A 27,992-nucleotide genomic window follows, 5' to 3' on the forward strand; every position below is an offset into this window, starting at 1 on the left:
GCCAAGGGGACAAATTTAGGTGGAACAAACATGGCTCCCCAGAGCCATCCTCTGTGGCTGGGTGCAATTCTCAGATACAGGTGTAATGTTGACAACCACCCAATGAGTAAATGCCCCAGATTTGTCTACAGTAGAAATATCAGTGGTCACCAAATCCAAGCCTAAGAGAGTACGGCTCAGGTTCCCCCTGGTTCAAAGTAGGGGGGATGGCTTTGGAGGTAAAGAATGGACTACAATTTAGTGGTTAATTACATTGCCTTTGGAGTCAAGTTACGGTTTAAATTCTAATTCTGCCATGAACTACATATTTTAATCTTGGGCAAATTATCCAATCTCTTTATGCCTCAGTTTCCTCACCTATAAAATGGCAAAAATAGCTAGTCTCATTGAGTGGTTGTAGACATTAAATGATATTATATATCAGGCTTCCAGGCTCTTAGCAAGCATTTAATAAATGCCAACTATCATTATTAGTATTACATCACCATCTGGCCGACAGACACATGAAAAGGTGCTCAACATCACTAATTACTGGAGAAATGCAAATCAAAACTACAATGAGGTATCACCTCACATCAGTTACAACAGCCATCATTAAAAATTCTACAAATAGCAAATGCTGGAGAGGGTGTGGAGAAACCCTCTTACATTATTGGTGGGAATATAAATTGGTGCAGCCATACGGAAAACAGTATGGAGGTTCCTCAAAAAACTAAAAATAGAGTTGCCACATGATCCAGCAATCCCACTCCTGGGCATATATCTGGAGAAAACTATAATTCAAAAAGATACATGCACCCCAATGTTCACAGCAGCACTATTCACAATAGCCAAGACATGGAAACAACCTGAATGTCCACTGACAGAGGAATGGATAAAGATGTGGATGGAATACAATGGAATACTACTCAGTCATGAAAAAGAATGAAATAATGCAATTTGCAGCAACATGGATGGACGTAGAGATTATCATATAAAGTGAAGTAAGAAAGAGAAAGACAAATACCATATCACTTATAAGCGGAATCTAAAATAAGACACAAATGAACTTATCTACAAAACAGAAACACACCTGCAGACATAGAGAACAGACTTGTGGTTGCCAAGGGGGAGAGAAAGTGGGGACGGAATGGATTGGGAATTTGGGATTAGCAGATGCAAACTATTACATATAGAACGGATAAACAACAAGGTCCTACTGTAAAGCACAGGGAACTATATTCAATATCCTGTGATAAACCATATGGAAAAGAATATGAAAAAGAACGTATATATGTATAACTGAATCACTTTTCTGTACAGCAGAAATTAACACATAGTAAATCAACTATACCTCAATAAAATAAATTTTTAAAATATTACATCATTATCAACATGAAGAAATAAATCTGTAATGGTGTAATGAAAGGCCATGGGTTTGACATAATACACCTATGCTTCAACCATACCTTATTTTTGTGTATGTATACAGAATATATAGGATAAAATATAGGATATATAGGATATATATAGGACAGTAGGATATTTAGGATAGTATACAATATATTAGGACATTTAGGATAATAAAAATACAATCTCCCTGTAGCTGGGCACCTCAAGCGTCAGGCACTGCTTGTTACCCCCATTCCTGCAAGCACCTGCAGGCTTGTACAAGGAGATGCTAAACACACAGCTCTCTAGAAATGTCAGCCTTGTCATGTACTGGCATGAGGCGAGAACGCTCTGGAAGAACAGTCCTTTTGTTTAAAATAGAAACTTTCAAGGAAGCCAAATTAACACATGACAGATTACTGAATAGCCAGTTCTGGAGGGAGGGGAAAAAAAAAAAAAAGCCTCTTCATCTCTGAAATGAAAAGGGGAGTTGCTGGTACCAAAATTCACGTTTCCTTTTCGGTAAAATCCTCCAGCCACGCTTGGCGCTACCCGAGTAGGCGATTTCACTTCATCACCACTTCACAAAAGACTTCCAAATTCACTGCGGCAGACACGGCAAAATAAAAATGTTAAATACATCCTGGCCGCGAGGGGACTGAAACCTCCAGGCTCCATCAAAGGTTCGCAATAATAGGATTCATAAAAAAAAAAAAAAAAAAGACAGATGGGATTAGAAAATGTTGCAGTGAAGACTCTGGAATGAGATGAGATCACAGCACCAGCCTGTCTTTTGTGGACCGGCACAATGATCCCCGAGCCAGACTGGATTAGGAAACCTCGCGACTAGGGGTTCAGAGAGAGGCCTCCGGTTCCCAGGCACTTTTGGGGAGAGAAGGCTGAAACGATGCATCAGATTTACAGCTGCAGTGATGAAAATATAGAAGTTTTCACCACCGTGATTCCTTCCAAGGGTGAGTAAAATTGCCCTCGACTGTTTCCTTAACGTGGCAGGCTAAGCAGGAGAGTAAAGACAGTCATGTGCTGCCTTATTACGGTTTTTACCCCCAGGTTTCTGAGGTCGGATGGTCTCTCTGTTTTGACCGTGTTTGTGGTTGTTTCTGAAAAGGAGGCATATGGATGAACATCAATCATTGAGAAACAGTCCATCAAAGGGGAAATGAGGGCAGCTAACTACTCCTCGTTTTACTTAATTCGATACTGGCAACCCAGTATGCCAAACGAAAGTGACAGCAAGCCATTGTTTTAGGAAACAGACATGAAAACAAAATTCCCAGGGCAGACAGATTCTTTCCTCTTCTCCAGTGAGCAAGTGGGTTCTGAAATGAGAAGCAGCTGGCTCAAAAGTATGATTTCTAACTGTGCCGTGAAATATGAGGAGGGATCATATTTCTGGCAGTGGCCTAAAGTCCAATGAAGCGGTCCAAGAATGCCCTGACCCAGGCTGGCCTCTGCACAGACCCCAGGGCCATGCTCCCAAACTTAACCTGGCACTGGCACCGCCAAAGAGTGTGATTTTGTAAAAGCCCTGCTGCTCTGAGGTGAATGGTGTCAAGGCCCGGGAAGGGCTCTGTGTCCCTGGATAGTTCCCTTGCCCCCTGCAGAGCTGGGCCCTCTCTCCTGCCGCCCCTGTGCTCTCCCTGCTGCCCCTGTATTGCTGGGAGAGCCTGGGACCCCGGCTTAGCCCCTGGTGTCATTGTCAGACTGAATGAAGAGGGCCGGATGTCTGCGGGTGCTGTGACCCCCTGTTCAGACAACCCCTTTCTTCTTCCCATGTCAGCCATCGACATGACCACTCCTGGGGGGAAGGGAGAGACTCAGCCTGGCCACAAAGAGAAAGCCAGCAGAACATAAATTAAGCTTTAGACATCTATTGCCAGTCAGAGGGAGAGAAGAAAAAGCTGGGAGTCTGCCCACGTGCTGAAGTTGGGACACCCTCTGGAGACTCGGGAATGTACCTGAAAAGTCAAAGCCGACCCTCTGACCCAGCAGTTCCACTCCTGTAAATGCTCTTATACGTGGATGCTTACAGGGCCACTGGGTCTCCAAGGGCGAAACTGAAAACAACTTGAATGTCCTTGAAGAGGGGAAGGGGTAAAATGTGGTGTCATCAGACTCTGGAATACTCCACAGTAGTCAACAGGGAAAAGAACTGGATCTATGTGTGTGGGACACAGCTCCCAAGAGCATCATGTTGAGAGAAAAAAAAAGCAGGCTAAAAATTATTAAATTTGTACAGTACTATACATTGTTTATGGATACATATCTAGAGAAAAGCATAAAAAACATAGGCTGGAAAGACACAGATAAAGTTAGTGATAATAGTAGCCCTGGAGAGGGAGGAAAGTAGAATTGGGGAAGAGTAGAAAAGGGACCAAAACTTGTCCTCTCATTTGTTATTTCTCTTGTATGAGAAGAAAACAAATTGAAAGCAAATATGAAAATCTTAAAATGTCTATGTTCTATAATTTTTTTACATTTAAAAACATTTAAGGGAGAAAAACATCAAAGCTGAATGGTCCTATTCAACTAAAAACTTATTATACGATTCAGGAGCAACGTCATACTTCACCTGAAGAAAATCATTCAAAACAGGCCTTTGAATCCATTTGCTTAGCAGAGTAGTCAAGAGACCCACCACCACTTATACGCTGTGTGACCTTGGACAGGCACTTAACCTCTCTGGGCCTGAGTTTCCACTCTTATAAAAAAGGAAGAACTAGAACTTACCTCCCAAGGTTATTATGGGGGGAAAAATGAGATATAGACAAAATACATAAAGCATCTAGAACAGTACCTGGCATGGCAGTAAGCACCATTAAATACATCACTTACAAAGTGATTTCTATTTTTATTCCATATTCTGAGCAATGAATATGTTTAGTCAAAGATAAATATTCAATCCTGTATTTCTTTATTGCCATTTTTATTCATGGCCACCTCCTAGTATTAAATCAGTCATCAGTATTCATGGACATGTCACTGCTCAGGAAGCTGTTCTCTAGAAAAGGAATATCCGCAGTTTTATCTTAGACTGTAAGTGGAGAAGTCCTCCTCTTCCTACGCCTTGTTGTGCCTCATCTCGCCTCCTCCAGAGCATCAGGCATAAGGCTCTCAGTGGGCGAAGACGGGGCCAGGTCTTCCTAAGTCACTGCTTATGAGAGAGACTGGTAACTCTTCATTCCATCCCCATGTTTCCTGCCTGCAGAAATATAGGCTGGTTTGATTTTCTCTAACAAGGGTTAGAGTCCTCCCAGGTATGCCCTTTCCCACACGCTCCTGTGCACAAGTTCAGCAACCTAGTGTTTAAGAGCGCAGGCCTTGTTCCACCACCAACTGTGTGACCCTAACCCTCAGTATCTACCTAAGAAACAGAGCCAATGAAGACACCCGACCCCAAAGAGTTGCTGTGAGGAGTGAATGCGAGAAGGAAGTAAGTCGTCACCTAGTAAAGCTCAATGCGAGCCATTATCACATTGATCGTCGTCGTATTATATCCCTGTTTTCCAACATACACACATACATATATAATGGGTTCAACCTAAATCTATGTACTTTGTTTAGCTGAGCCATCTTAGAGCTCACAAAAATATGGCAACAGCAAGTGTTATGGTGTTTCTCAAGTATTTTAAGGCACAAGACATAGATCAAGTCTGTAACTGAGGACAAGTGTGTATTTTTACTTCCTAGAGAGAAGGAGAGCCCTTTAAGGGAAAGATTTCATAGGCACAATTCACAGTAAATATAAACGATAAAATCTGTGGTTTTACCAAGAAGTTATACCAGAAGTCACTTCCTGAAGCTCACCAGTGGGTTTAATTCTAGGGTGAACAGCATTCAAAATAATTCTCTTGGGGATAAACAACAATGCGGCGGGGTTGGCAAGGGGAGCCGGGGAACAGCAGGAGGAAATGGAGAAAACTCCAGAAAGAGAACTCCTGACGGAGGCTACAGTCTCTAGAAGTTATCACCTCTTCCTTCCACCTGCCCTCACCTTGCAGAGAAAGAGGAGAATTGTATCAATAATAACCACCACTAATTCCTGGGAACTCACTCTTTGCCAGGCGCCAGGCCAAGGGCTTGATAACGATTAGACCATTTAATTCTCACTGCAGCCCTCTGAGGTAGGTGCGAGTTTTACCAGAGAGGAAAGTGAAGCTTAGCAAGGATGAGTCATTCGCCCAAGTCACACAACTGGCAAGTGGTCAAGTTGGGATTTACACCCAAGTGAAAGGAGTCTGGAGCCCTGGCTCTTAACCAGCCCTCTGCTCGCCTGGCTTCATGGCAGCAGGCGCTCTGCAGAAAATCACACAGCTCTCACCTGAGCACTAATCTGAGATGTGACAAGAAATCATTTCCATTCTAGGCAGGGCAGTGGCAGGGTGGGATTTCATTTCCAAGTAAATCACTTTAGCATCAATGTGCAAAAGAGATGTCCGGGTGTCTCCACTTTCAACAAAATGCACACCTTTTTCCCAACCAAGTAACTTTTTTATGGCTAATTGATTCTTCAAGTTTTTTTTATTTTTATTTACTGTGGTAAATAAAATTTACCATTTAACTATTTAAGTGTTCAGTTCTGTGGCATTAAGTACATTCATATGCTTGTGCAACCATCACCACTATCCATTTCCTGAATTTCTTCGTCTTCCCAAACTGACACTCTGTACCCATTAAATAACAACTCCCCATTCCCTCCTTCTTCCAGCCCCTGGTAACCTCTGTTCTACTTTGTGTCTCTATGAATTTGACTAGTTGAGGTATCTCATATAAGCAAACTCATACAATATTTGTCCCTTTGTATCGGGCTTATTTCACTTAGCTTAATGTTTTCAAGGTTCATCCATGTCAGAGCATGTTTCAGAATGTCATTCTTTTTTAAGGCTGAATGATATTCCATTGTATGTCTATACTACATTTAGTTTGTCCATTAATTTGTTAATGGACACTTGGGTTGTTTCCACCTTTCAGCTATTATGAATAGTGCTGCTATGAGCTTTGGTGCACTGGACCAAGTAACATCTAAAATTGCAATTGCCCACCTCCTAGAGTAATGGAAACAAAAACAAAAATAAACAAATGGGACTTAATTAAACTTAAAAGCTTTTGCACAGCAAAGGAAACCATCAAAAAGACAACCCTCAGAATGGGAGAAAATATTTGCAAATGAAACAACAAAGGATTACTCTCCAAAATATACAAACAGCTCATGGAGCTCAATATCCAAAAAGAAAAACAAACCAGTTAAAAAATGGGCGGAAGACTTAAATAGACATTTCACCAAGGAAGATATACAGATGGCCAAGAGGCACATGAAAAGATGCTCAACATCACTAATTATTAGAGGAATGTAAATCAAAACTACAATGAGGTATCACCTCATGCCAGTCAGAATGGGCATCATCAGAAAATCTACAAACAATAAATGCTGGAGAGGGTGTGGAGAAAAGGGAACCCTCCTGCACTGTTGGTGGGAATGTAAATTGATACAGCCACTATGGAAACCTCCAGTATAGAGGTTCCTTAAAAAACTAAAAATAGAACTACCATATGACCCAGCAATCCCACTACTGGGCATATACCCTGAGAAAACCATAATTCAAAAAGAGTCATGTACCACAATGTTCATTGCAGCACTATTTACAATAGCCAGGACATGGAATCAACCTAAGTGTCCATCAACAGATGAATGGATAAAGAAGATGTGGCACATATATACAATGGACTATTACTCAGCATAAAAAGAAACAAAATTGAGTTATTTGTAGTGAGGTGGATGGACCTAGAGTCTGTCATACAGAGTAAAGTCAGTCAGAAAGAGAAAAACAAATACCATATGCTAACACATATATATGGAATCTAAAAAAAAAAGGTACTGATGAACCTAGTTGCAGGGCAGGAATAGAGGTAGACATAGAAAATGGACTTGAGGACATGGGTGGGAGGGGAAGCTGGGGCGAAGTGAGAGAGTGGCATGGACATATATACACTACCAAATGTAAAATAGATAGGTAGTGGGAAGCAGCTGCATAGCACAGGGAGATCAGCTCGGTGCTTTGCGACCACCTAGGGGGTGGGATAGGGAGGGTGTGAGGGAGGCTCAAGAGGGAGGGGATATGGGGACCTGCGTATGCATGTGGCTGATTTGCTTTGTTGTGCAACATCAACTAACACAACTAACACAGTATTGTTAAGCAATTATACTCCAATAAAGATCTATTAAAAAAATAAAATAAAAAAATAAAATTGCAATTGCACCCACCTCTTCTTCCCAACCCCCCTCCTCTGGGCCCTGTCCCACTCCAGGTGCAAACCCTCTCCGTATTGCTACCGTAGCTACATCAGTCTCATGGGTGTTCTCTAAAACCATTCCTTTCTCTCTCTTTGCAGTGCCCAGTCCAGCCAGAAGAAGAGTCAAGAGCTCTCAACATCTCTTAACCAAGAATGTAAGAAAACTTCAGTTTTGATCGCTTTTGTTGACTTTCATTAAAAAAGCAGTGTCTAGCTTCTTCACTCCCCACCTCCCCCCTACATCCACACTCTCCACGGCCTGGAAAAGTTTTCCGTAGCCCATGTTGCTGTTGCATTCTCCATCCTCCACTTAACCAAAACAACTGACAAATGTCAACCAGACAACAAACAGTCCTGAATTGGACCCCCTTCTGTCATTTTCCCCACAGAGAATAATTTTCATTTTATATACACATTTTTTTCCTTAAACAGAATCCACAGTGTAGGTAGAGCATCCCTGACTTGGGTGTTCTATTGTTGGCATTTGCAATGTTCCACTTTTTCACTATTATAAATAGCAGTGCAATGAATTTGTACAAAATACTGTTTTTTGGATTAATCCTATGGTGCATAGGCCTCAAAGTGGAATTAACAAGTAAAAGGATAAGAACAGTTTCATCCATCCATCGATCCATCATTTGCATTCCTACACCTGTGCTAGAGTGGAGACTAGAACAGTGATTTTTTTTACTTTTTTTTATTTTTTTTTTTTGTGGCACGCGGTCCTCTCACTGTTGTGGCCTCTCCTGTTGTGGAGCACAGGCTGCGGAAGCGCAGGCTCAGCGGCCATGGCTCACGGGCCCAGCCGCTCCGCGGCATGTGGGATCTTCCCGGACCGGGGCAGGAACCCGTGTCCCCTGCATCGGCAGGCGGACTCTCAACCACTGCGCCACCAGGGAAGCCCAAAACAGTGATTTGTAAAAGATGGCTTCTGCTTCTAGTTTCATCACATACTACCCGGAATTCTGGACAACTGCTAGGCTTCCAACAATGCTTTTCCATTTCCCTCCAGCCTCACCAGCACTGGCTTTCATTTCTTTGTATTATTTTTTGCTTCTTTAATAAGCACATGCATTACCTTAAAATTAGTTTACATGTCTTTAGAGCCTGTGAATTTCTCATTTTACTTACAGATTTCTTTATACATAAGCTGTCAATACATCTTTGCACTTTAAAAGTTTTATTTTAATTGCTAATTGTTCCCTCCTGGTTATACTGGAGTTTCTATCACAATTGTTTTTGTAGAACACTATTTTGATTTTCTAAGTATCTCAATTTTTAAAATCCTATTCTCCATTTAAAAAAAATTTTTTTAAGTGTCCTGGGAATGAGATTGGTTTTAGTCTTTGTTGTTTTATATACATTTATTACTTTTTAAATTCCCAAAACAGGATGGGCCCATTACAAAATTTCAAATACTAAAAAGATGTAAACTATGATATCAGAAAATCCTGAGAAGCTATAGAACATAGTGGTTAGGTATGCAGACTAGAGTCAAACTGCCTGGTTTCTTCCATTTCCCACTTTTAAATCCCAGTTCTATCCATTTCTAGCTATATGACCTTGGGCACGTTGCCTAACCATTCCAGGACTTGACTTGCTTAGCATTAAAATGGGGAGAGTGAGGGCTTCCCTGGTGGCACAGTGGTTGAGAGTCCGCCTGCCGATGCAGGGAACACGGGTTCATGCCCCAGCCGGGGAAGATCCCACATGCCGCGGAGTGGCTGGGCCCGTGAGCCATGGCCACTGAGCCTGTGCTCCCCAACGGGAGAGGCCACGACAGTGAGAGGCCCGCGTACTGCAAAAAAAAAAAAAAAAAAAAATGGGGAGAGTGAGAGAGCACATCCCAATAACCACTGGAAGGAGCAAATGATTTAATACATGTAAACTGCTTAGTCCAGAGCCTGATACATACTGAACATTCAATAAGCACTGGAGTTTTTTTTAATGAAAATTTCTCATATAACAATGTATAATTATCATGCTTTATTGCTCAATAACATGCTGTTTTGCAATTTGCTTTTTTCACTATATAAATTTTGAGCATCTTTACATGCCAATTAATACATACAGATCTTCCCCATTCTTTTTAGAGGCTGCATAGTATGCCATTGTATGAATGAATGTACTATAATTTTTTACCCAAACCAAATCTGATGTTTTCTAGATTAATTATTTAACCAAATCATCAATAAATGGGATTTCCCCATTTTCTCCAGTTAAACAATGCCACAAGAAATATTCTTGAACGTATTTTTTATGTTCTTATGCAAATGTTTTTAAGGATAAATTCATAGATATGAAAATGCTGGGTCATCAAATCAACACCTTATACTTAAACGTACACAATGTTATATGTCAGTTTTAAAAAAGAAAGAAAATGCTCAAAGGATACGGGCATTGAAAAAATTTTATAGCTATTGCCAAATTCTCAGCAACTGTTTTAAACTACCTTTACCAGAACACCTGAGCCAACACTATATGGTATCAAATGTTGTTAATCTTTGACAATCTGATAGGTGAAAACATCTCATTGTTTTAATTTGCATTTCTTTAGTAATTAATATCATTCTTCATCTTTTCATAGATTTTGATATTTTCTCCCTATGGGTTAAAAGACATGTCTTTTGCTCATTTTTCTGTCAGTGGTTTATCCTTTTTTTAAAATGACTTCGAGAATATTTATATACTAAGAAAGAAAGGGCTTTTAATGGGTTCTTTGCTGTAGTGCAAGAAATTCATGTATTTCTCATGATCCCTAAAAACTTCAGCACACAGTCTAGAAGGAAAATGCTGCTGACTTTCAAGGAACAGTGGGTGTCACCAAAAATGGAAAGGGGAGGGGTTGTTTGTAGGTAATTTAGAGTTTGAGCACAGACTTGAGTTTGGCATTACAGTTGGTCCCTGACTTATGACAGTCTGACTTTCATGATTTTTGTCTTTACGATGATGCCAAAGCGAAATGCATTCAGAGACCATACTTGGAATTTTGAATTTTGATCTTTCCCCAGGCTAGTGATATGGGGTACAACATACTCTCTTGTAATGCTGGGCAGCACAGCAAGCCACAACCTCCCACCAGCCACACGATCACGAGGGTAAACAAGGATACACTTAGAACCATCCTGGACCCAGACAAGCATTCTGTTTCTCACTTTCAGTACAGTATTCAGTCAATTACATGAGATATTCAACACTTTATTGTAAAATAGGCTTTGTGTGAGAAGATTTTGCCCAACCATAGGTTGATGTAAGTGTTCTGAGCACGTTTAAGGTAGGCTCAGCTAAGCTATGATATTTGGTAGGTTAGCTGTATAAAATGCATTTTCAACTTATGATATTTTAGGGGTATTTATCAGGATGTAACCCCACTGTAAGTCAAGGAAGATCTGTACTCTGGATCTGAAGGAGCCACAAGTCATTCATGACTCTGGGAAGATCCTTTGGGAATTAGGACTATTTAGTTTTCAACCAAGTTCCTGCCTTGAATTTCTAACCTTAAACAGTGTTTCTGTCTGAATCACCACTTATACCAATACCTACTGGCTTTATAAGGACAGAACTGTGATTACAAAAGCTTAAAAATGGAAACTAAATCATACTCTCTAGGAGATAAATAAGGTGCTAGGGAAGAAATTTCTCAAGGGATTTAGAACCCAAACAAAGGAGAAAACTCTCTATGGTGGACGTGAAGCCACAGGGGCATGAGCTTCACAAAGCCCCCAAAACATGGGGCACCGCCTCCTGGAGTATCCACTGACTTCAGCCAGGCTCTGCAGAACCAAGCTCCCAGCTTTCCTGGGAATGGCTTATGACTTTCCCTCCCTAAAACATTTTTACTCCAAGGGGAAAAAAAAGTGACTCAAGTATATGAATACAAATAAAAATTGCTTTTGATGGAAAAAAAAAAAGAAAAAATAGAAGGTAGGGTCTTGTCTTCAAATATGCATTCTTCCTCCAGGTAAGACAGCTTAATAATGCTCTCTGGCCTTTGAGCTCTCCTCTGAATTTCTAATTTCCCCTAACGGCATGACTCATCCTTTTGCTCATAAAACTCAGACCCAGCTGCACAGAACATTCAAATTAGAAAAGACAGGAAAGGTCTTAGTCTACCTAAGACGGGGGAACTGAGTCCCAAAGAAGAAAGAACTATCTCTGACCTTTTCTTTTTTTCATCCAACTGGCTCTTGGCTCCCCTTTGAGTTCCCGAGAAAATCGTTCATATTTTGCAGCTGCTCTAATGTACCAATATTTAGGACTTTGTCCCGAAATTCTTATTTGTCTCTATTCTCACCCCTCGGGCTACCATACGGATGTCAGGTTCCTTCCTTTACAAGTATCTCTTTCCTCTCCGAATCGTCCTTAGCGCGGCACTTTCCTCTCTCTCTGGACCCCTCGTAAGTTACATGTTCTTCTTCTACAGCCACCCAGTGTTCCTTCTCTAGGTGGCTTCACTAGTCTTTTTCTCCCCATCCCCTCTGATTCTTAAGCAATTTTACTGACGTCCTGATCATCCTCATGCCGCAGACATCGTAAGAGTAGCTTAAAGGAATAAATTTACACCAAAGCGTGGGTTAGTTAGGGCTTCCACAGCCCCTTCAAAATAAGCAGCAGCGCCATCATCAGGAAAGATGAAGGAACGGGAGTGCAAATGTCACATTCTTCCCAGATTTCAGCCTTGTGGAGGAGCGGTGATCTGATGTTTCCATCTGGTGATCTGATTTTTCAAAATGCACTGAGCAATCAGTTTGCACTTGAAAATTCTTACCTGGATGGCAGCACTTCCATGGGTCTGACAAAGAGCACTTCCTTAGAAGGTATGAAACCATGATCCTTGTTCAGGCTGCGCCCCTTACAGCTCTGTGACCTTGAAGACACCCGGCTTCCTCTGGCCTCAGTTTCCCTGTGTGTAAAATTAGGGAGTTGGGCTAGAACTTTACTCTGGATGCCGTCAACCAAAATCATGATGATCCTTCATCACCTAGGTCTCCCCCGTCTTTCTAACTCCCTACCAGCCCCCTAGGTCTCTGATCTGAACCCAGCAGGGAAGCATCAATTTATCACAGTGAATCTGTTACACAAGTACAGCCCCTACTTTCAGCAGGCAATTCGTTGAACCTGGAAAGGGAAATCCAACATTAAACACGTCTCCCCTTCACCCCTTCCCCATTCCCCAATCTCACCCTTGTACTCAGGGCGCTAAAGAGCCTGTGCTCAGACCAGTTTGTTCTAAGACCAGCTGCAGTATCCAGCCCGGACCGTATCCTACAGACCAGAAAAAAACCAGGCTGTCGGGAGGCTTTCAGGAGGCCACAGCCATGCATCCAGCTGTGCGTTCCCTGGCGTGGGCCTGATGCACTGCCCTGAGCCCTCTCAGAGCCTCCGCAATTGTGGGGCATGAGAAGCAAGCACGAGGCCAGCTAAGAAAGGGAAATCTTCCGAGCTGAGCCCTCTCCTCTGGCATCCTTCAGGGCCGAGAAGATACCCTGCTGAGGCACTGGGCCCTCAGCCAGGACCTGGGAAGTAACCAGCCTCACCCCCACCCCAGGAAACCTACATCCAACAGGGGGCGGAGCAGCTAATGCTTCTCCACTGTCTCCCTCCGCATTCCCTTCTCCCACCCACAATGCAGAGAAGGGCTGGCTGAAGTTTCTTATTCCTAAAAGGAAATATTTGCTTTCTTTTCAGGGGAGGAAATGCTGGGCCTCCCCACTGGACTCCTCAGGCTTTCACATCCTGCCTTACTTCCTCCTTCTACAAAATGGGTCGGAAAACACACCAGTCCTTACTCATTAGAGGAATGCTGAAAAAATGAAAACAAAATTCAAAATAGCTGTGATGAGAGGTAGACAGCCAAAGGCTTGAATGTCAGTAATGAGGCTCAGGTCTCTCCCGTTGGACCTGGAGGTCCACATTCCAGGGGGAACCCTGAGGCCAAACGGTACACATGTCCAAAATGCCATTAACCTAGGAAATTCCAGTATTCTGGGCGACACCATGGCAGAGTGCAGTGCTAAGAGGAGGGAAGGAAATGGAAAAGCTGAGGGGACTGTCTGTGCAGGGTGGTGAGTCCAGACCACCCACTACTGCACCTTACAGCCCCCAGTGAGCTGGCGTAGGGCAGACGGGTGCTGCCCCCAGCCTGCACTGAAGGCTTGCTAGAAAACCAACAGAAACACCACCTTCTAATCATTTTGCAATTTACAAACATATCAAATCAACACATTGTACTCCTTAAACGTATACAATCATATGTGGAAATTTATATCTCAGTAAAGCTGGAGGAAAAATATTTTTAATTATTGGGGAAAAAATCCCACATGCTGCAGTGCCCAGAAGAGAAAGGGCACTAATCCTAAATGATCCTTAATTATCATCATCTTTCTCCAAAGGTAAAGAATGAATGAGTCTGGGTCCTAAAACAGGCCTGAGAAGAGTTAATTTCCTAAGCCAGATAAGACCAAATGTGGGATATATTACTTTTTTAAGCAAAGGACTCTTTGTGATAAACTGAAGCAAAGAGTGACAGCTCCCCTTCCTCTGCTGGGGACGGACGTGACCGCTTCCTGATGCTGTAGGTAAACAGGTGGCACAGGGAAAGAGAACCTGCTGTGTTCCTGAAATCTCTGCGAATGACCAGCAGTGACTCCGCCCCAGTACAGCAAGGGTGGTCAAGAGGATGACCCCTTTCCACATAGCCTCGAAGTACCAAAACTGGGGTTTGAACTCAGGTTCACATGACCCCAAATGGAAATTTATCTTCTTCATCATTGACAATCTGATAGGAGAAAAAACAACTTTGTTTTAATTTGCATTTAATTATTGTTGTTCAGCACCTTTCATGTTAACCGGCCATTTGCATGTCTATTGTCAATTAGCTGGTTTTTGGCCCCATTTTTCTATTTTTTTCCTCTTTATTGATTTGTAAGAGTTTTATGTACACAGCAGTAATTCCCTATTATAAGTAACAAATGTTATATTGAGCCATATTCTATTCTAGTGTCTGCTGTTGTTTGTTTGTTTTTTAACATGCATCTTTGGTCTGTCTGGTATTCATTTTCGTATGAGAAGTGTGGACATGGATCCATTTCCCCCAGTGGCCTGACATTTATTCCAACAATATTTATTAAAGGTCCAATTTTTCTCCACTGAACTGAAATATAACCCTATTATAATACTTAAAAATTCAGTCTTATTTGCTTCAGCTTCCTCCACAATTGTTACATTGGACAATGGAGGGGAAATCATCAAAGGCTCAACTGTAAAGGCTGAAATGGGTCCACCTCACTCACAGATAGACTGAGTACCAGGATCTGGCACAGAGGTGCCCTCGCAGGATGTCTGTAGAAGGAAGGAACGAGTGAGCAAGAGAATGAGTAAATACAAACCTCAGGGAAGCTGCAGTTCTAACCTGCTTCAAAGGAGTGAAGACATTCAGAATGCGCGACCCCAGTGTCATGGCTATGCATTCAAACATGCACGATATGCGCCCCAAATTGCTAAGATTCCCTTTGTCACCCCCGAAATTAAGATAAAATATGGTACTATTTGTCTCAAATTTGTACATTTAAATTATTTCAATGATATAAGTATTTTTGTTATAATTTTAAAGGCCCATTTCAGTGGGCCCTGACAAAAGGGGTATTCCTCTTCATGTACTTTCCCAAAACCACTATTCAACAGGGGATCATTATTGAAAACACCTTAGCGTGTAGCGCTCCGTTCTGGCTTGCCACAATTTCCACTCACCGAGCCACAGGTCGTGGAAACTCATCTCTCAGCTCCAGCTGACAGGCACTCTACAAAGTAGAGGGAACGTGAGCGTCCAGGAGCCGTGCCTGCTTTCTCTGGCCAGCAGGTTCTTCCTTTTTACAACCTGGGAATCAGCTGGGCCCCGAGCCCTCTGCCTAGGTGTTCCCTCCGCTCGAGCATCCAGAAGCTGTCCTCTACGTGAACAAGGGCACCCACTGAGCTGCAAAGACTGTAAGAGCCCGATTTCCAGGGCTTGTCCTCATTTCAAATAGCCTGTTCTATTGTCAAACTATGTCCAGCCCTGGGGCAGTTAACTGGCCCCAGTTTGGGGCCTGAGGGCCCAGGCTTCTGACTCTGTGAAGGGACAGCTGGTGAGGAGCCCCCAGAAACCTCATTTTCCCGCACCATGGTGCCACTGGACATGCTGAAGTTAAACACAACACTTCGCCGTTTCAGGCCAGCCTCCCCAGGTTTCCTCGCTGCTCCCAGCAATGGCTGGAGTCAGGAAGGCTCCGTGTCAGCACGAGGTCCGTCCGCAAAGCTGCAGTCCTGGCCTCAGCTGTGGAGGCTGAGACTCTAGGGGAGGAACAAGCTGACGGTCCTTCCTCCCCCGCGCAGGTGGTGATCGAGTCCGACCTCTACACGTCCCGGCCCCTGGAGCTGCTGCAGCACCGCAGCGACCACCGCGACGGCGAGGCCCGCAGGTCGAGCTGCTTCCAGAACGCACGGCCGCAGGGCGCCCACCCCGCCAAGACCCCCGCCAGGCCCGGTACGTGCGTCACGGCCCGGGTCCCCGGAACCTCCCTGGGGGGCAGTGGTCCACTTAGAGCAGCTGCCGCGGTGTCCGCGAACTGGCTTGTGTGGGCTCTAGCCACGTCGTGATCCTCCCTGGCATCCTCCATCACGCCCGGTGGGCGGAGCACCTGCACGTGGGGCCGCCGCCTTCCCCAGTGCATGCCGGTCCTGCTCTGAATGCACCTGCTCGGGCGCCTCCCCCCGCCCCCACTGCAGCACCACAAAACTCCTTCTACCTTAAAACACTCGCTGCTGGGTCTGCGTGATGAGCAAAGATGCTCTCATCTACCGCCTAGCTCCCCAGGCAGTCCTGCGGAATTCAGGAGGAGGTAAACATCATTAGACGCTGGGGGGAGAGGAAACCAGAGTACACATGACTCATGAAGCGAAGGAAGCTTACGTTATTTTACAGGGTGTGTGTGTGTGTGTGTGTGTGTGTGTGTGTGTGTGTGTGTGTGTGTGTGTGTGTGTGTGTGTGTGTGTGTGTGTGTGTGTGTGTGTGTGTGTGTGTGATTATACAGGCTCTTCATCAGCTGCCATCTTAAAATCCCACCATTTTAAATTTGAACGCCTTAAACTATTTCAACAATTTATAAAAAGAATTTAGAGACAAATTTGTTTTGAAAGCTGGAAGCATTAGAGTCTTACCTTCCACACTATTTTGAAAAATGGCTCCCACCCCAAGCAGTTAAACAGGAATCTGTGTCTAGCCTGCTGAAGTCTGTGATCGTATTTAGCCTTTAATTCCTGGTTTAGGTTATCTCTGTTGTGCCCACAGCCTCAAGTTATTCCTATTTTTAACTCCAGAAATACACAAAAAGTTTTGGATATCCTTTTCAAAGCTGTTGGGTGTCAACAGTTTTGTATGTTAGAAGAACTGAAGGTAGACTCCATTGAGTGTCTCTCTTTATCCATCCATCTCCTCTCTTTCCTCCCTCATAGATGTTAGATTGGATCTCTAAGGTTTCTTTGGTCACTAACACCCTGATCCTGTTTTTAAGATCCTACGTGTAAGAACCCATAAGTCAAGCTATATTCTCTAGTTAAGGGATTACATATATACATTTTTATGGAGAGTGAAAGCCTTAGGGAAACCACAATGTGCCTTGCAAATAGAGAAGATAATTTTTTTCCCTCTGTCTATATATAAGTGGGTGGGTGGGTGGTGGTTGCCTGTGCATAGAAAAAAAAAAGAATATCTTCTCTACAAAATCACAAAATGAATTTAGAGCCATGTTTCTCAAATTTTAATGTGCAGAAGAATCACCTGGGAATCTCGTTTTTATGCAGTCTAATTCAGTAGGACCAAGTAGGGCCCCAGATTTTGTTTCTAATAATCTTCCAGATGATGCTGATGATGTTGGTCCAAGGACAACATACTGATTAGCAAGGATTTAGGGAAGATCTCATGGGTGGTTCTCCAGGTGGCATCCCTGGAGCAGCAGAACCACCTGGGAACTTGCTGGAAATGCAGATTTGGGGTCCCACCCAAGACCTATTTAATCAAATTCTGGGGTAGGGCCCAGCAATCTGTTTTAACAAGCCTGCTCCCAGGGTGACTTTCCACCTCCCGGAAGGTGGAGGCCCACTGATCTCTGCAAGCACCCCCTGCCGATCTACAGAAGAGGAAACCGAAACCATGGAAACTGACTTACCCAAAGTGCACTGCTCATCAGCAGCAGAACTGAGATTAAATCTCAGGTCTCCTGATTTGCCAGCTAATTGCGTCTTTCCCCCAGAAAATGTCTTTCCAGCTGTCTGGTTTTAGGGGCTACTTTCCTCCCTAAGTAGCTTGTGGAAGCTTGGACTGAAGGGGAGAACAGCAAGTTATGAAATGGAGAGACTCTGCCCGACATATGACAGTCAGCTCATGCAGGGAATGTGCTAGTCAGGTTTTTAAAAAAAAGGAAAAAAAAGATTGAGCTGGGCATCGATTCAGTTCCTTCAGCTCCCACAATCTGACAGATTCCAGAGGGGATGAGAGGGAGGGAGGGTTTCTGAGTCAAAGCCAGACCCACAGGAAAGGCTGGGCACCGGCCTTGGGCACGAGTTTTCCATCCTCCAGTCAGAAGGATATGTGTCTCCAGGGATCTCAAATCTGGAGACGTGTTTCTTTTCTGAGCTAAAGGAGAAGGCTCCTGAGTGCTGTAGCCTTCTCACGTGGGAGAAGTATGCTCTGAGGAACCTTGGAAACAGTGGGGACTCTGAAGCCTTGAGCAGGTGAACCTCAAGGGCCCGGAAAAGGGGACACCCACCTCCTGGGCCGGTGGAATGTCTCCACTAGGATGTCCTTGGGACATCTCAAAATCAACTTGTTCAAATGGAATTCGTTTTCCACCTTCAAACCTCTCTTGCTTTCTCAGCTGGTGCCACTATCCATCTTTCCAGCAAGCCGCTGGGATGTTTATCCCAATACCCCCTTGTCCTCCCCACCCCCGCTCCACACACTAACCACTGCCAGTGTCAGTTCCTCCGTATGTCTCATCTCTCCTTGGTACCAACCTCAGGCTACCGGGTCAGACTCCCTTCATCCCTTGTGTGTAGCCGCCAAGCCTGGTCGTCAGCTACCAGTCCTTCTTGCTCCACAGGCTACCAGAGGGTAGCCTAAAGCAGCACCTGCCCCTGCCATCCCTCTGCTTTAAACACTGTGTCCTCTCCACCCCCAGATGCCCTCCAGACCACGCCCAAGGTTCTCCAGGACCCAGTCCTTTGCTCACCTCTCCAGGGCCACCTCCTGTGACACTCCTATCCCTGCCAATCCATGCACAGAACAGCCCTGAGCTGTGGTGTAATTGTGACCACTCATTATATTCCGGACCTTCCCCGATACGTTCTCTCTGCGGATTGCCCTCCCTGGGTCTCCCCACCTAGCAAACTCCTCCCAGAATGGGTTAGGGGGTCCCTCGGTCAAGTTTTCCCAGCCTTGCAAGACCTCCAAAGAGGTCAGCTTGCCATTCCCTAGATCTTCCTCACCCAGCTTCATCGTAATTGCCGTGCATCTCTAAAGCCTCTGTTTCCTCATCTATTATGACGTCTACCTGTGAGGGTTGTAGTGAGGATTAAATGAGACAATGTTTATAAGTCTTACACTCAGCACAGCGACTGACACAGTAAATGCTCAAAAATATAAGCTACTGTCGTCACTGACGCCAGAGCACGGCACTCCGTGGTCTGATCTTTGTAGCCTGTAACTTCATTTTATTGGCCTTGAGATGTTTTCCTCGGGGTGGGGGGCTGGTATTTCTCTACGCTGTAGTCTGATAGCATGGGGCTCCTCCAGGAACATCTGCCCCAGGAGGGACTCGACTGAAGGCCAGCCTTCAGTGGAGCCCCACTCCACCCCACCCCCGCCCATCACCAGCTACCTCAGCTCAACATCTGGATTCCCAGCAGCGGGTCGAGCCTCAAATAAAGGCATAGAAAGAAGGTTCTCACATACATCTCATGCCAGTGCCTCAGGACTCCGATAACCTCCAATCCTCCCACATTATGAGGCTTACTTCCCACAGCAGGCAGGACTTTGAGCTCATTTTCACAGAGGCGTGTCCAGGAGCGGCAGGTTAAAGGACTGATCCCAGCTAAAGACTTAACTCCTGATAACCTCTTGTGATCTGGCGCTTTAGGAAGAAAGGAGGCGCTAAGGGCACATTCTCTGAGTCCCCTACTGCAGGCAGACCCCGTACTGAACACCTCCACACACGTGATCTTATTAGACCTTAGTTCTAACCTCCCCAAGAGCGCCAGGGGTGCAGGTGACCCACTGGACAGTTATCCCATTGCCCAACCCTAGTGCGTGATTTTGCTGCTCAGTACAAAGGCCGTTAGAATATTCCTGGCTTGTGATTGATTAGCTAAGGGATAACTGATGCAGAACCCGGGGGAGCTGGAACCCAGAGTACCACTGAGTAACGTCCCCTCCGTTCAACTTTGCAGTGGGGATTTCTGAACCCAAATCAGCAAATCTGTGTGGGAATCGAGCATACAGCAAAGCTTTGGTAAGTAAAATCAACCTGGTTAGTGTATCTGCTGTGCTTTAACCTTCTTGTCCTGTCTGTGCCATGAAGACAAAGTGTCCTTTGTTCCAGGCCTGAGGATTATTAGAAAAGTGTAGCTGAGGGTTCTTTGCTCCTAAAGCCTACCAGCTGGTGGCACGCCACTGGCCGCCTCTCTCTTTCTTGCCAGAAATTCAGCTCTTAGGTGGACAGAAGGTATTACCTAGCGGACATCTCAAACAGGGGGGAAAGAAGCAGTGTCTGTGGCAGGCCCCTGCCAGGTGGAGGTGTCTGACCAATTCCCAGGGGCAGCTACGGGGGTAAAGAGATGCAAGGGTCTCGAGCACTGTGAAAACACAAAACACCATCACCTCAGAGGAACTGCTGAGCCACCTCCCACTGGGAGCTCTGGGGCAAGGACTGTCCATCTGGGCTGCCCGAGTTGGACCCAGCTGACCGATCCTTTATATTTTCTTCCCGCTCTTTCATGGCATGCAGGCTGCCCAGGACGGCATGACCTTGGGCGAGGTGGCCCTCTGTAGCCAAGGACACCGGAAGGAGCTGAGGGCCACCTGCTCCCCGCCCTCCCCAAGGGGGAGGGCAAGGCGGCTTGTCCTTCCCTGAAGGGGGATCCGGTAGTGCATGTCTGGGTCTAGCTCAGCGTCACCCTGAAAAAATACATCTCCTTCATCATCCTCTGGGAATGAATGTGGGTGTCCCCTGGGTTAGCACAGAACGGGTGGAGTGGTGGCTGGAGGTGAGGTCAGCTCGGGCATCCTGGGCTCTGCGGGCATCAGCTCTCGAGATTCACGGAACTAGAACAGACTGGAGAGAGCGTCTGAGTCACCCGCTCGTCCTTATGGAACAAACTGGACAGAGACGCGAGCGCTTTGCTCTTGGTCTGGGCAGGAAATCGAAGCCAATTATTTCATTTAGGTCATCCCTGTACTAGGAAAACCACACAAAGGGCAGGGATGGGACAATCAGGGGCCCCCTGTCCCAACCTGGGACGCAGGGGAAACTGAGGATGGCTGGGCCGTTACCACAGAGTGAAGGTGGTCAGGCTGCGACAGCTCGAACTGCTGCCCTCAGCTCAGCCCGAGGCTAAGGGGAGAGGGCAGCTCACTGCCTTGGATTACTTGCCCCCAGCCCCCGGGCTGGACTCAGTGTCCTTGGCAGAGAGGAAGCTGCAGCTGGGAGGCCAGAGCGAGGTGGGATGGGACAGGGTGGTGATGGGGAGGTGGTCACAAAGGAGGGGGCGACAGTAGTGCAGAAGACAGAGCGGCAGCATGACTGACCCTTTCCTCTGGGTCTGAGACGGTAGGGCTGGGGTCCTGCAGCTCATTGGAGCCCCCATCCCAGGGCAGAGAGCAATTCAGAGCTCGAACAGCTACATCTGATTTTGACGCTAACATGCGCTGGGGCAAACAGGATGGTGGACGGCCCGGGAAGAAGCATGTTTCTGGGCTGCTGGCACAATGGGGAGGGACAGCTCCCGAGAGGCCACAAGGTGGCACAGTGACTCTCCCCACAACCTTTGGCCCGTGCGGGAGACAAGGGGCAGTGACTCCTGGTGTCCTCAACCTGGAATTTTCCAGCAATTTTAGGAATGTGGTGATCTTAAGCCTTCCCTGGGGCATGGGGTGGAGGTGCAAAGCGGAGGTCCGCTGACTGAACAAACTCCAAACTCGGGACCTAGCCCTGCTTGAGCTACCAGTGATTTTTCAATTCGGTACATGTTTCTTGAGCACTCACCACCTCCTTTAAGGAGAGCTCAGGAGGGCCGCCAAAGGGTAAGCCCCAGACCCTGTCGTTCGCATGCCATTCCTGGGGAGACTGCACCGGCATAAGAAACAAGTAGACAACCGTAAAGAGAGAATTGGTGGGATGCCAAAACATATCACATAAGGGCTCAGTGCTGTGGGGATGCAGGAGACAGAGAGAAATCAGCTGGGGCACCAGCCTGAGGGGAAGCTTCCTGGAGGAAGTGGTCTTTGAAGGGTAGGCAGAGATGAGGCTTGATCCAGAGAATGAAGGAAAAGCTGGGTGAGTGAATCCAGGAGGGGCCCAGGGTGTGTGGCAGGTCTTGTGGGAAAAAAGGAGGTCCTGTCCCAAGCGACTGGTCCTGAGGCTGCAGCAGAGAAAAGGGAGAGGGTGACACTGATCTTGCAGAACCTGCAGGATTTGACAACAAAGTGGACACAGACCATAGGGGTGCAAGGGGGGACAGAGGCCTCACAAGACTGAGTTGCTTGCTTTCAAGTTTCTCTACGTAGGTGGTTCTCAAAGTGGGATCCTGGGACTAGAGCACTTGGGAACTTGTTAGAAATGCAGATTCTCGGGCCTACATGAGACCTACTGAATCAGAAGCTGGGGTGGGCCCAGCATTGCATTAACAAGCCCTCCCGGGGGCACCTGGTGCCCGCGGCAGTATGAGGACCATTGCCCTGGGTTGATGGTAGTTCAGTTTAGCTGATGCCCTTTCCAATGGCTCCAGCCACTGTCGGAGCTGGGGACATGGCACCATCCTCACACTCCCTTCTCACAACCTAGATGCCTCCGGTGGCCCGGATCTCGGTGAAAGCTCCCGCCGTCCTGGAGGCGGCAGCTCTGGGCTCGGAGAACGGAGCTGTTCTGACCAGAGGGTAAGTGCTGTGCCTCCAGCCTGGCTGCCTCGGGGCTCCCCACCCGCTCCTGTCCTGCTCCTGGGCCAAAGAGTAACAGGTGGCCGTCTGTCAGACCCTCAAGAAGCTAAAACAGAATCCCTGCCAGCTGTAAATTACCTTTTAATGAGGGCACTAATCCCGGGTTTCTGTGGCCACATCAACTTTTCCCCTAGGATTAAGCCGAAGTGTTTTTGATGGTTTCCACTTCATTAACCCCACTCTTTAGACTAGGAGAAGTCTAAAGAGGGAGGGGTTTTGGTTAATTAGACAAATGTAATCACAGGCCATATGCAGAGCCTCCTGAAGGCATGCTGGTGTCAGAAATGCCTCACGAATTAGATTAAGGGCCCCTGCCCAGGTAGAAAGTACACAAGATACAAATGTTTCAAACCAAAAGCAGGTTACTATTAACTCTGACCCAGAACCAGCAGCTAGAGTAGCAGGAGTGATAAGCCCCCCAGGAAGGCCCTCACTGCCTTCAACATGGCACAAAGAAGATGGCAATAGAGTCTTAAACTCAACTCAGTGTGTACATTTACGCCCCCATCATCACCTTCCAGACTGGAGAGAGCAGAAAAGTGGCTTCGGGGATGATGAAGGGTGTGGGTTCTTGACTCAGATCTGCCTGCGTGCCTGGCACCGCTGCTGACTTGCTATGACTTCAGGCAAGTTGTTCAGACCTCCGTGTCCTCGTTTCTTTAAAAACAAAACAAAACCCAAAACATGGGGACGATCATAACCTCTTAAGAGATTACTGTGAGAACAGGATGAGATAATGTGTGAAAAGCTTAGCACCAACGGTTGCATCATTTTTCAAGAAGCTTACAGTCTGGGAATCGGAAAGACACGTGCTTGGCAAAGTGATAGATGCTCACATATGAGGGACCATGCACTACAATATCAACCCAAGGTATGCACACCTTGAAAGCTGAGGGAGTTAGAGGAGGAACAGACCAGTGTGAAGCCCTTTTAGGTGAAAGAAAGCCATCTAGAATGAATGATAAAAGCCAAGCCACTCAACGTATTGGGACCTAGTTAGAGAAAAGTATCTTTTCGATTGTATTAAGTTTATAGTAGCAAATTGTTGTGAGCAGCAATGGCTGTTACTGCCTGCTGCAGTAACCAGCAAACGCGAACCGTGCGCCTCAAGAGAGGCGCCCTTTCCATCCGCGCAGCTGCATCGCAAAGGGTTCTTCTAAATGGCCCGTTTCTCTCTAAGCTTAGACGTTCTCATTTCCATTTGTTCCTGGACCCTGGCTATTGAAAAGAAAATGAAGGCCATTCTTTCACTGAAGGAGAGCAAGTGAGAAAAATGAACATTTATTGATGTGGACCATGTGCCAGATGCTTTGTGACCTTATTTTCCTCCTCACAAAAGCCCCTTGAGTTAGATGAAATTATCCCCATTTCGCACATGAGGAAGCTGAGGCTGGCTGAGGTCAAATCACTTGCCTGAGGTCACACAGTAAGTGGGGAGCAGGATTCAGCCCCAGGGCTCATGGGCTTTCAATAGCTGACGATTTGTGACATCTGCTCTTTCCAGCAAGATCGTTTTTGTAGAGGTGGAGGGATGGCGGGTTGGGGTGAGGAAGGGTAGAGTTTGGAACAAGAGCAGAACTTGGGATCCATGAGCCAGTGTGCTCAGGGCCACCTGCTTCCCTCTCCCCATGCAAGGACCTCCCTGGGGCAGGGGGATGGGGTGTCATTGCTGCGTGGGCCCCAACAGCGACCCTCCACCGTGGTCACAGGTTGTATGAGCAGAGGAGGAGCAAGGGCTCTGGCTCCTCTTATCGAGGGCAGCAATTAAAGAAGGACAGGCTCAGCGCAGTGACCGCCCTCCTCACCCACCTGTGCATCTTCTGTAGATCCAGGCACCTCAAGAAGATGACTGAAGAGTATCCTACCCTCCCTCAGGGAGCAGAAGCCTCCCTACCGCTGACAGGAAGTGCTTCCTGCGGCGTCCCCAGCATCCTCCGGAAAATGTGGACCAGGCACAAGAAGAAGTCTGAATACGTGGGAGCTACCAACAGCGCCTTTGAGGCTGACTAAAGGTGACCCTCCCCAGGTGCCCTGCGCTGGCCCGAGTTCACTGCACAAGGGGAGGAAACTTCCAGATGGGAACTGAGCGACATTCACCTCTGCTACTAGCTGGTCCACGCACATCACCCTCCAGTACTAACTAATCGCCCCGGCTCAGGAAACGGGAAAGGAACCTCCCTCGAAGGCAAAAGAAAACTGTTCCTTCTTAGAATCGATAAAGCCATTGGTCTGAAAGTGACTTCGGGAGGTCATCAAGTTTATATCCCTATGTTTAAGCAAAATGGCACCAAAATCAAACCTTCCCAACCCATTTTAAAGACCTCCAAGGAAGCAAGCAGGCAATTCCTCAGCCTTCCTTGTGAGTCGTTCTAATTTCCGGTATAAATGTAAGAATTTGATGTTTCAGGCACTTGTAAGCACAATGGTTCTCACTGTTCCTGCCACCATATTTATTTCATCTTGATGAGGTACGATTTTTAGTGACAAAGCGCTATATATATTTACTTAGTAGTTCTAATATTCATTTGAGTGTATCGTCAGGATCAGTTCTGATGACACTTGGCATGATTGCATGAACTCTGTATTCTTTTACATGTGATTTTTCTATAGGAAAACATGATTTAAATTTTTGAATGCTAACATTTTCTGAAGTGACACAGTCTAGTGGAATTAATAATACCTTGCTTGGGTATAATTATTTTAACTTTTGAAAATGCTCTCCCATCCATTACCTCTTACATTCACAAAATTCCTGTTAAAGAAAGCACAATTATTCCCAGTCTACAGATGGGGAAGCTAAGGGCCTTAAGAGGTTATGCGACTAGATACCAGGTAGTGGAACTAGATACCAGGTCCTCAGCTTCTGCACCAGACTCCTTGCTTTGCCTACTCTAGTAACTGATTTGAGGATGGTTTTGAGGGGCAGGAATATGTCTCTGGGGGCAACATTTGAAGGAAACGATTTGACAAAGGTAGAACCAGTACATGATATAAATGATGTAAACCATTCATATGGTTTCATAATATATCATATTATGCGTTCCTTCTTTTAATGGAAATGTCATCATCAATTCTATATCAACATCAGTAGCCTTAAAATGATAACATGATAATGATAGTTACCATTTATTAAATGCTTACTATGTGCCAGGTGGGTTAGTGAGCACTTTACATACATTATCCCGATCTTTCTGTCAACTCTGAGTTAGGTGGCCTTCCCCATTTAATAGACACGGCTTTAAAGTAGTTAAATGATTATTCTGAAGGCACCTAACCCATATGGGTGTCAGGCTCCAATGCCTGTGTTATATCTACTCCTTCATACAAGAATATTCAGAACATAGAGAAGAACCAAGGCTAGTAAATAATTTTCGTATCAAATGCTAAGCATAATTGATTGGCACAGGCTGCCTAGAGTGCTGTATGGAGCTAGGATCTGAGATAAAGGAGTGCAGCGATCAATTGGTAATGCCTGCCTGTGGAGCAGATTAGTGGGATGTGCCTCACATATTTGTCATCTGTGGCCTCAACTCTGCCCCCAGAAGGCTTGTTTTCTAATTCAGAAGCTTAAATTAATCCAACCCACTTAACAAAACCAGTGACTCCATGGTGAATTTTAGTCTAAGACCAGGTTGGAAACTGCCATTTTTTTGGTTACAAGGAAGACCTGGGCCACATCACTGGTCTCAGACTCAACTGTTATTCACATGCTGCTGCTCCGTGACCACATGTTGCTTTTTGATCTCTAAATTACCTGCTTCCACATCTCCAGGTGAAATGTAAGAAGGCATGGGGGATAAGGGGCCTGGGCTTCCGGGCTTTCACCTTGCTGACCTCTGCTCTTCAACCATTGTTTTAGACTCCGAACACCTAGTCCTCCCATCAGAACATGACTTGGAGATTTGGGCATCAAGTGCTCTTTCAATGAAGGTCCCAATGGACTGTGTAATCGTCTTACAGTGTATGGGTGAAGGGGCCCGGAACAAAGGTAGGGAGAAAACAGGTAATTTACACTGGACCTATCGGAGTATCCTATGACTATTTATTTTAACTTATTTACTTTATAACTGATGTCCTCTATTTGTATGTGGCAGCTGGAGATCTATGTAGACTGGAACTTATTTATTTTTAATTTAAAACTTTCATGATGAAGTGTTTGCCTTGTATAGAACATTTTCATTGGCCAGTTCAAATAAAAGTAAAGTCTGCTTTGTGACGTTAATAAATCAGCACAAGAGGATGCCTGGGGCTCCTTCATTGAATGAGAGAAGGCTTTCACAGAGGGAAAGAATTATGCATCTGTACCTCATTGCTCCTTTACCTAAATGAAAAGGATTGTGAGAAAGAACCCAGCATGTTCTTTCCATCCTAAGGCAATGTCTGGTTTTGATATTACGGGCCCTGCCCAGCAGTCAGCACCGGAGCCACTTCTGTTGAGGTCTGGCCTGGCCTGACCTGTGCTCTCAGGGTTCACCCTCCTCCCTGGGATGCTGCCCTCAGTCCCCACCACAAACCCCAGGGGGCTCAGTGACCATCCCTCTGTGCCCACCTCACGGTCAGCCTGTCTGGAGACTGCCCCCGTGACTCACATCACAGCCACTTGCCAAAGGACGCCAAGGCTGGCTGCAGATGGCTGTCCGGGAATGAAGGAGCCTGGAGTCCTGTTGAGCCAGAGGCAACAGGAATTCCAAGACATTTGGGGTAATAAAGTCACCTCTGTTAGGACCAAGTCCAGTCACATATTTCAGTTCTTACTGGATGCTCTCTGTGGCAGGCCTCCACCCTGCCCCTAGATCAGGCAGATGGGCAGTGGGTAGGGAGAGCAGCGACAGCCGGAGCCCGATTTGAAAAGGTATCACGTGACACGTTGTCTCTAAGTTGGCAGAGACCTAGGGACATGCAAGGAAAAGCACAGACGAAAAGACAACTCCCCTAAGGATTACAGTTCCATTTAGTTTTCAATTTCTTATAAGAATGTCAGCCTCTGTTGAGAGGTTTGTGGTGAAGGCGTTGCCACGGTGCAGAGGGACAGAGATCTCAGGGGGTGTCACTTTGGATGTGGGAC

The 27,992-nt window shown here is 45.8% G+C and overlaps 1 protein-coding gene across 1 annotated transcript; it reads left to right on the forward strand.

The window, feature by feature from the left end:
- Positions 1-1,872: 1,872 nt before the first annotated feature.
- Positions 1,873-27,167, forward strand: VXN (vexin). The gene is made up of 6 exons (XM_030859642.3): positions 1,873-2,345; positions 7,783-7,838; positions 16,054-16,204; positions 20,164-20,225; positions 22,776-22,867; positions 24,754-27,167. Exons 1-6 carry the CDS (start codon positions 2,279-2,281, stop codon positions 24,935-24,937), a joined length of 612 nt encoding a protein of 203 aa, XP_030715502.1. The 5' UTR covers positions 1,873-2,278; the 3' UTR covers positions 24,938-27,167.
- Positions 27,168-27,992: the final 825 nt, after the last annotated feature.

The sequence above is a fragment of the Globicephala melas genome, chromosome 17 (genome assembly GCF_963455315.2).
Source record: "Globicephala melas chromosome 17, mGloMel1.2, whole genome shotgun sequence".
In the NCBI taxonomy this organism is placed as follows: domain Eukaryota; kingdom Metazoa; phylum Chordata; class Mammalia; order Artiodactyla; family Delphinidae; genus Globicephala; species Globicephala melas.

Bases quoted from the DNA above. Each gene is read 5' to 3' on its own strand.
- VXN (XM_030859642.3), top strand. From the start codon at position 2,279: ATGCATCAGATTTACAGCTGCAGTGATGAAAATATAGAAGTTTTCACC. The intron at 16,205-20,163 runs GTACGTGCGTCA...TCAACTTTGCAG, and splicing joins CAAGACCCCCGCCAGGCCCG to TGGGGATTTCTGAACCCAAA. The intron at 20,226-22,775 runs GTAAGTAAAATC...CTCACAACCTAG, and splicing joins GAGCATACAGCAAAGCTTTG to ATGCCTCCGGTGGCCCGGAT.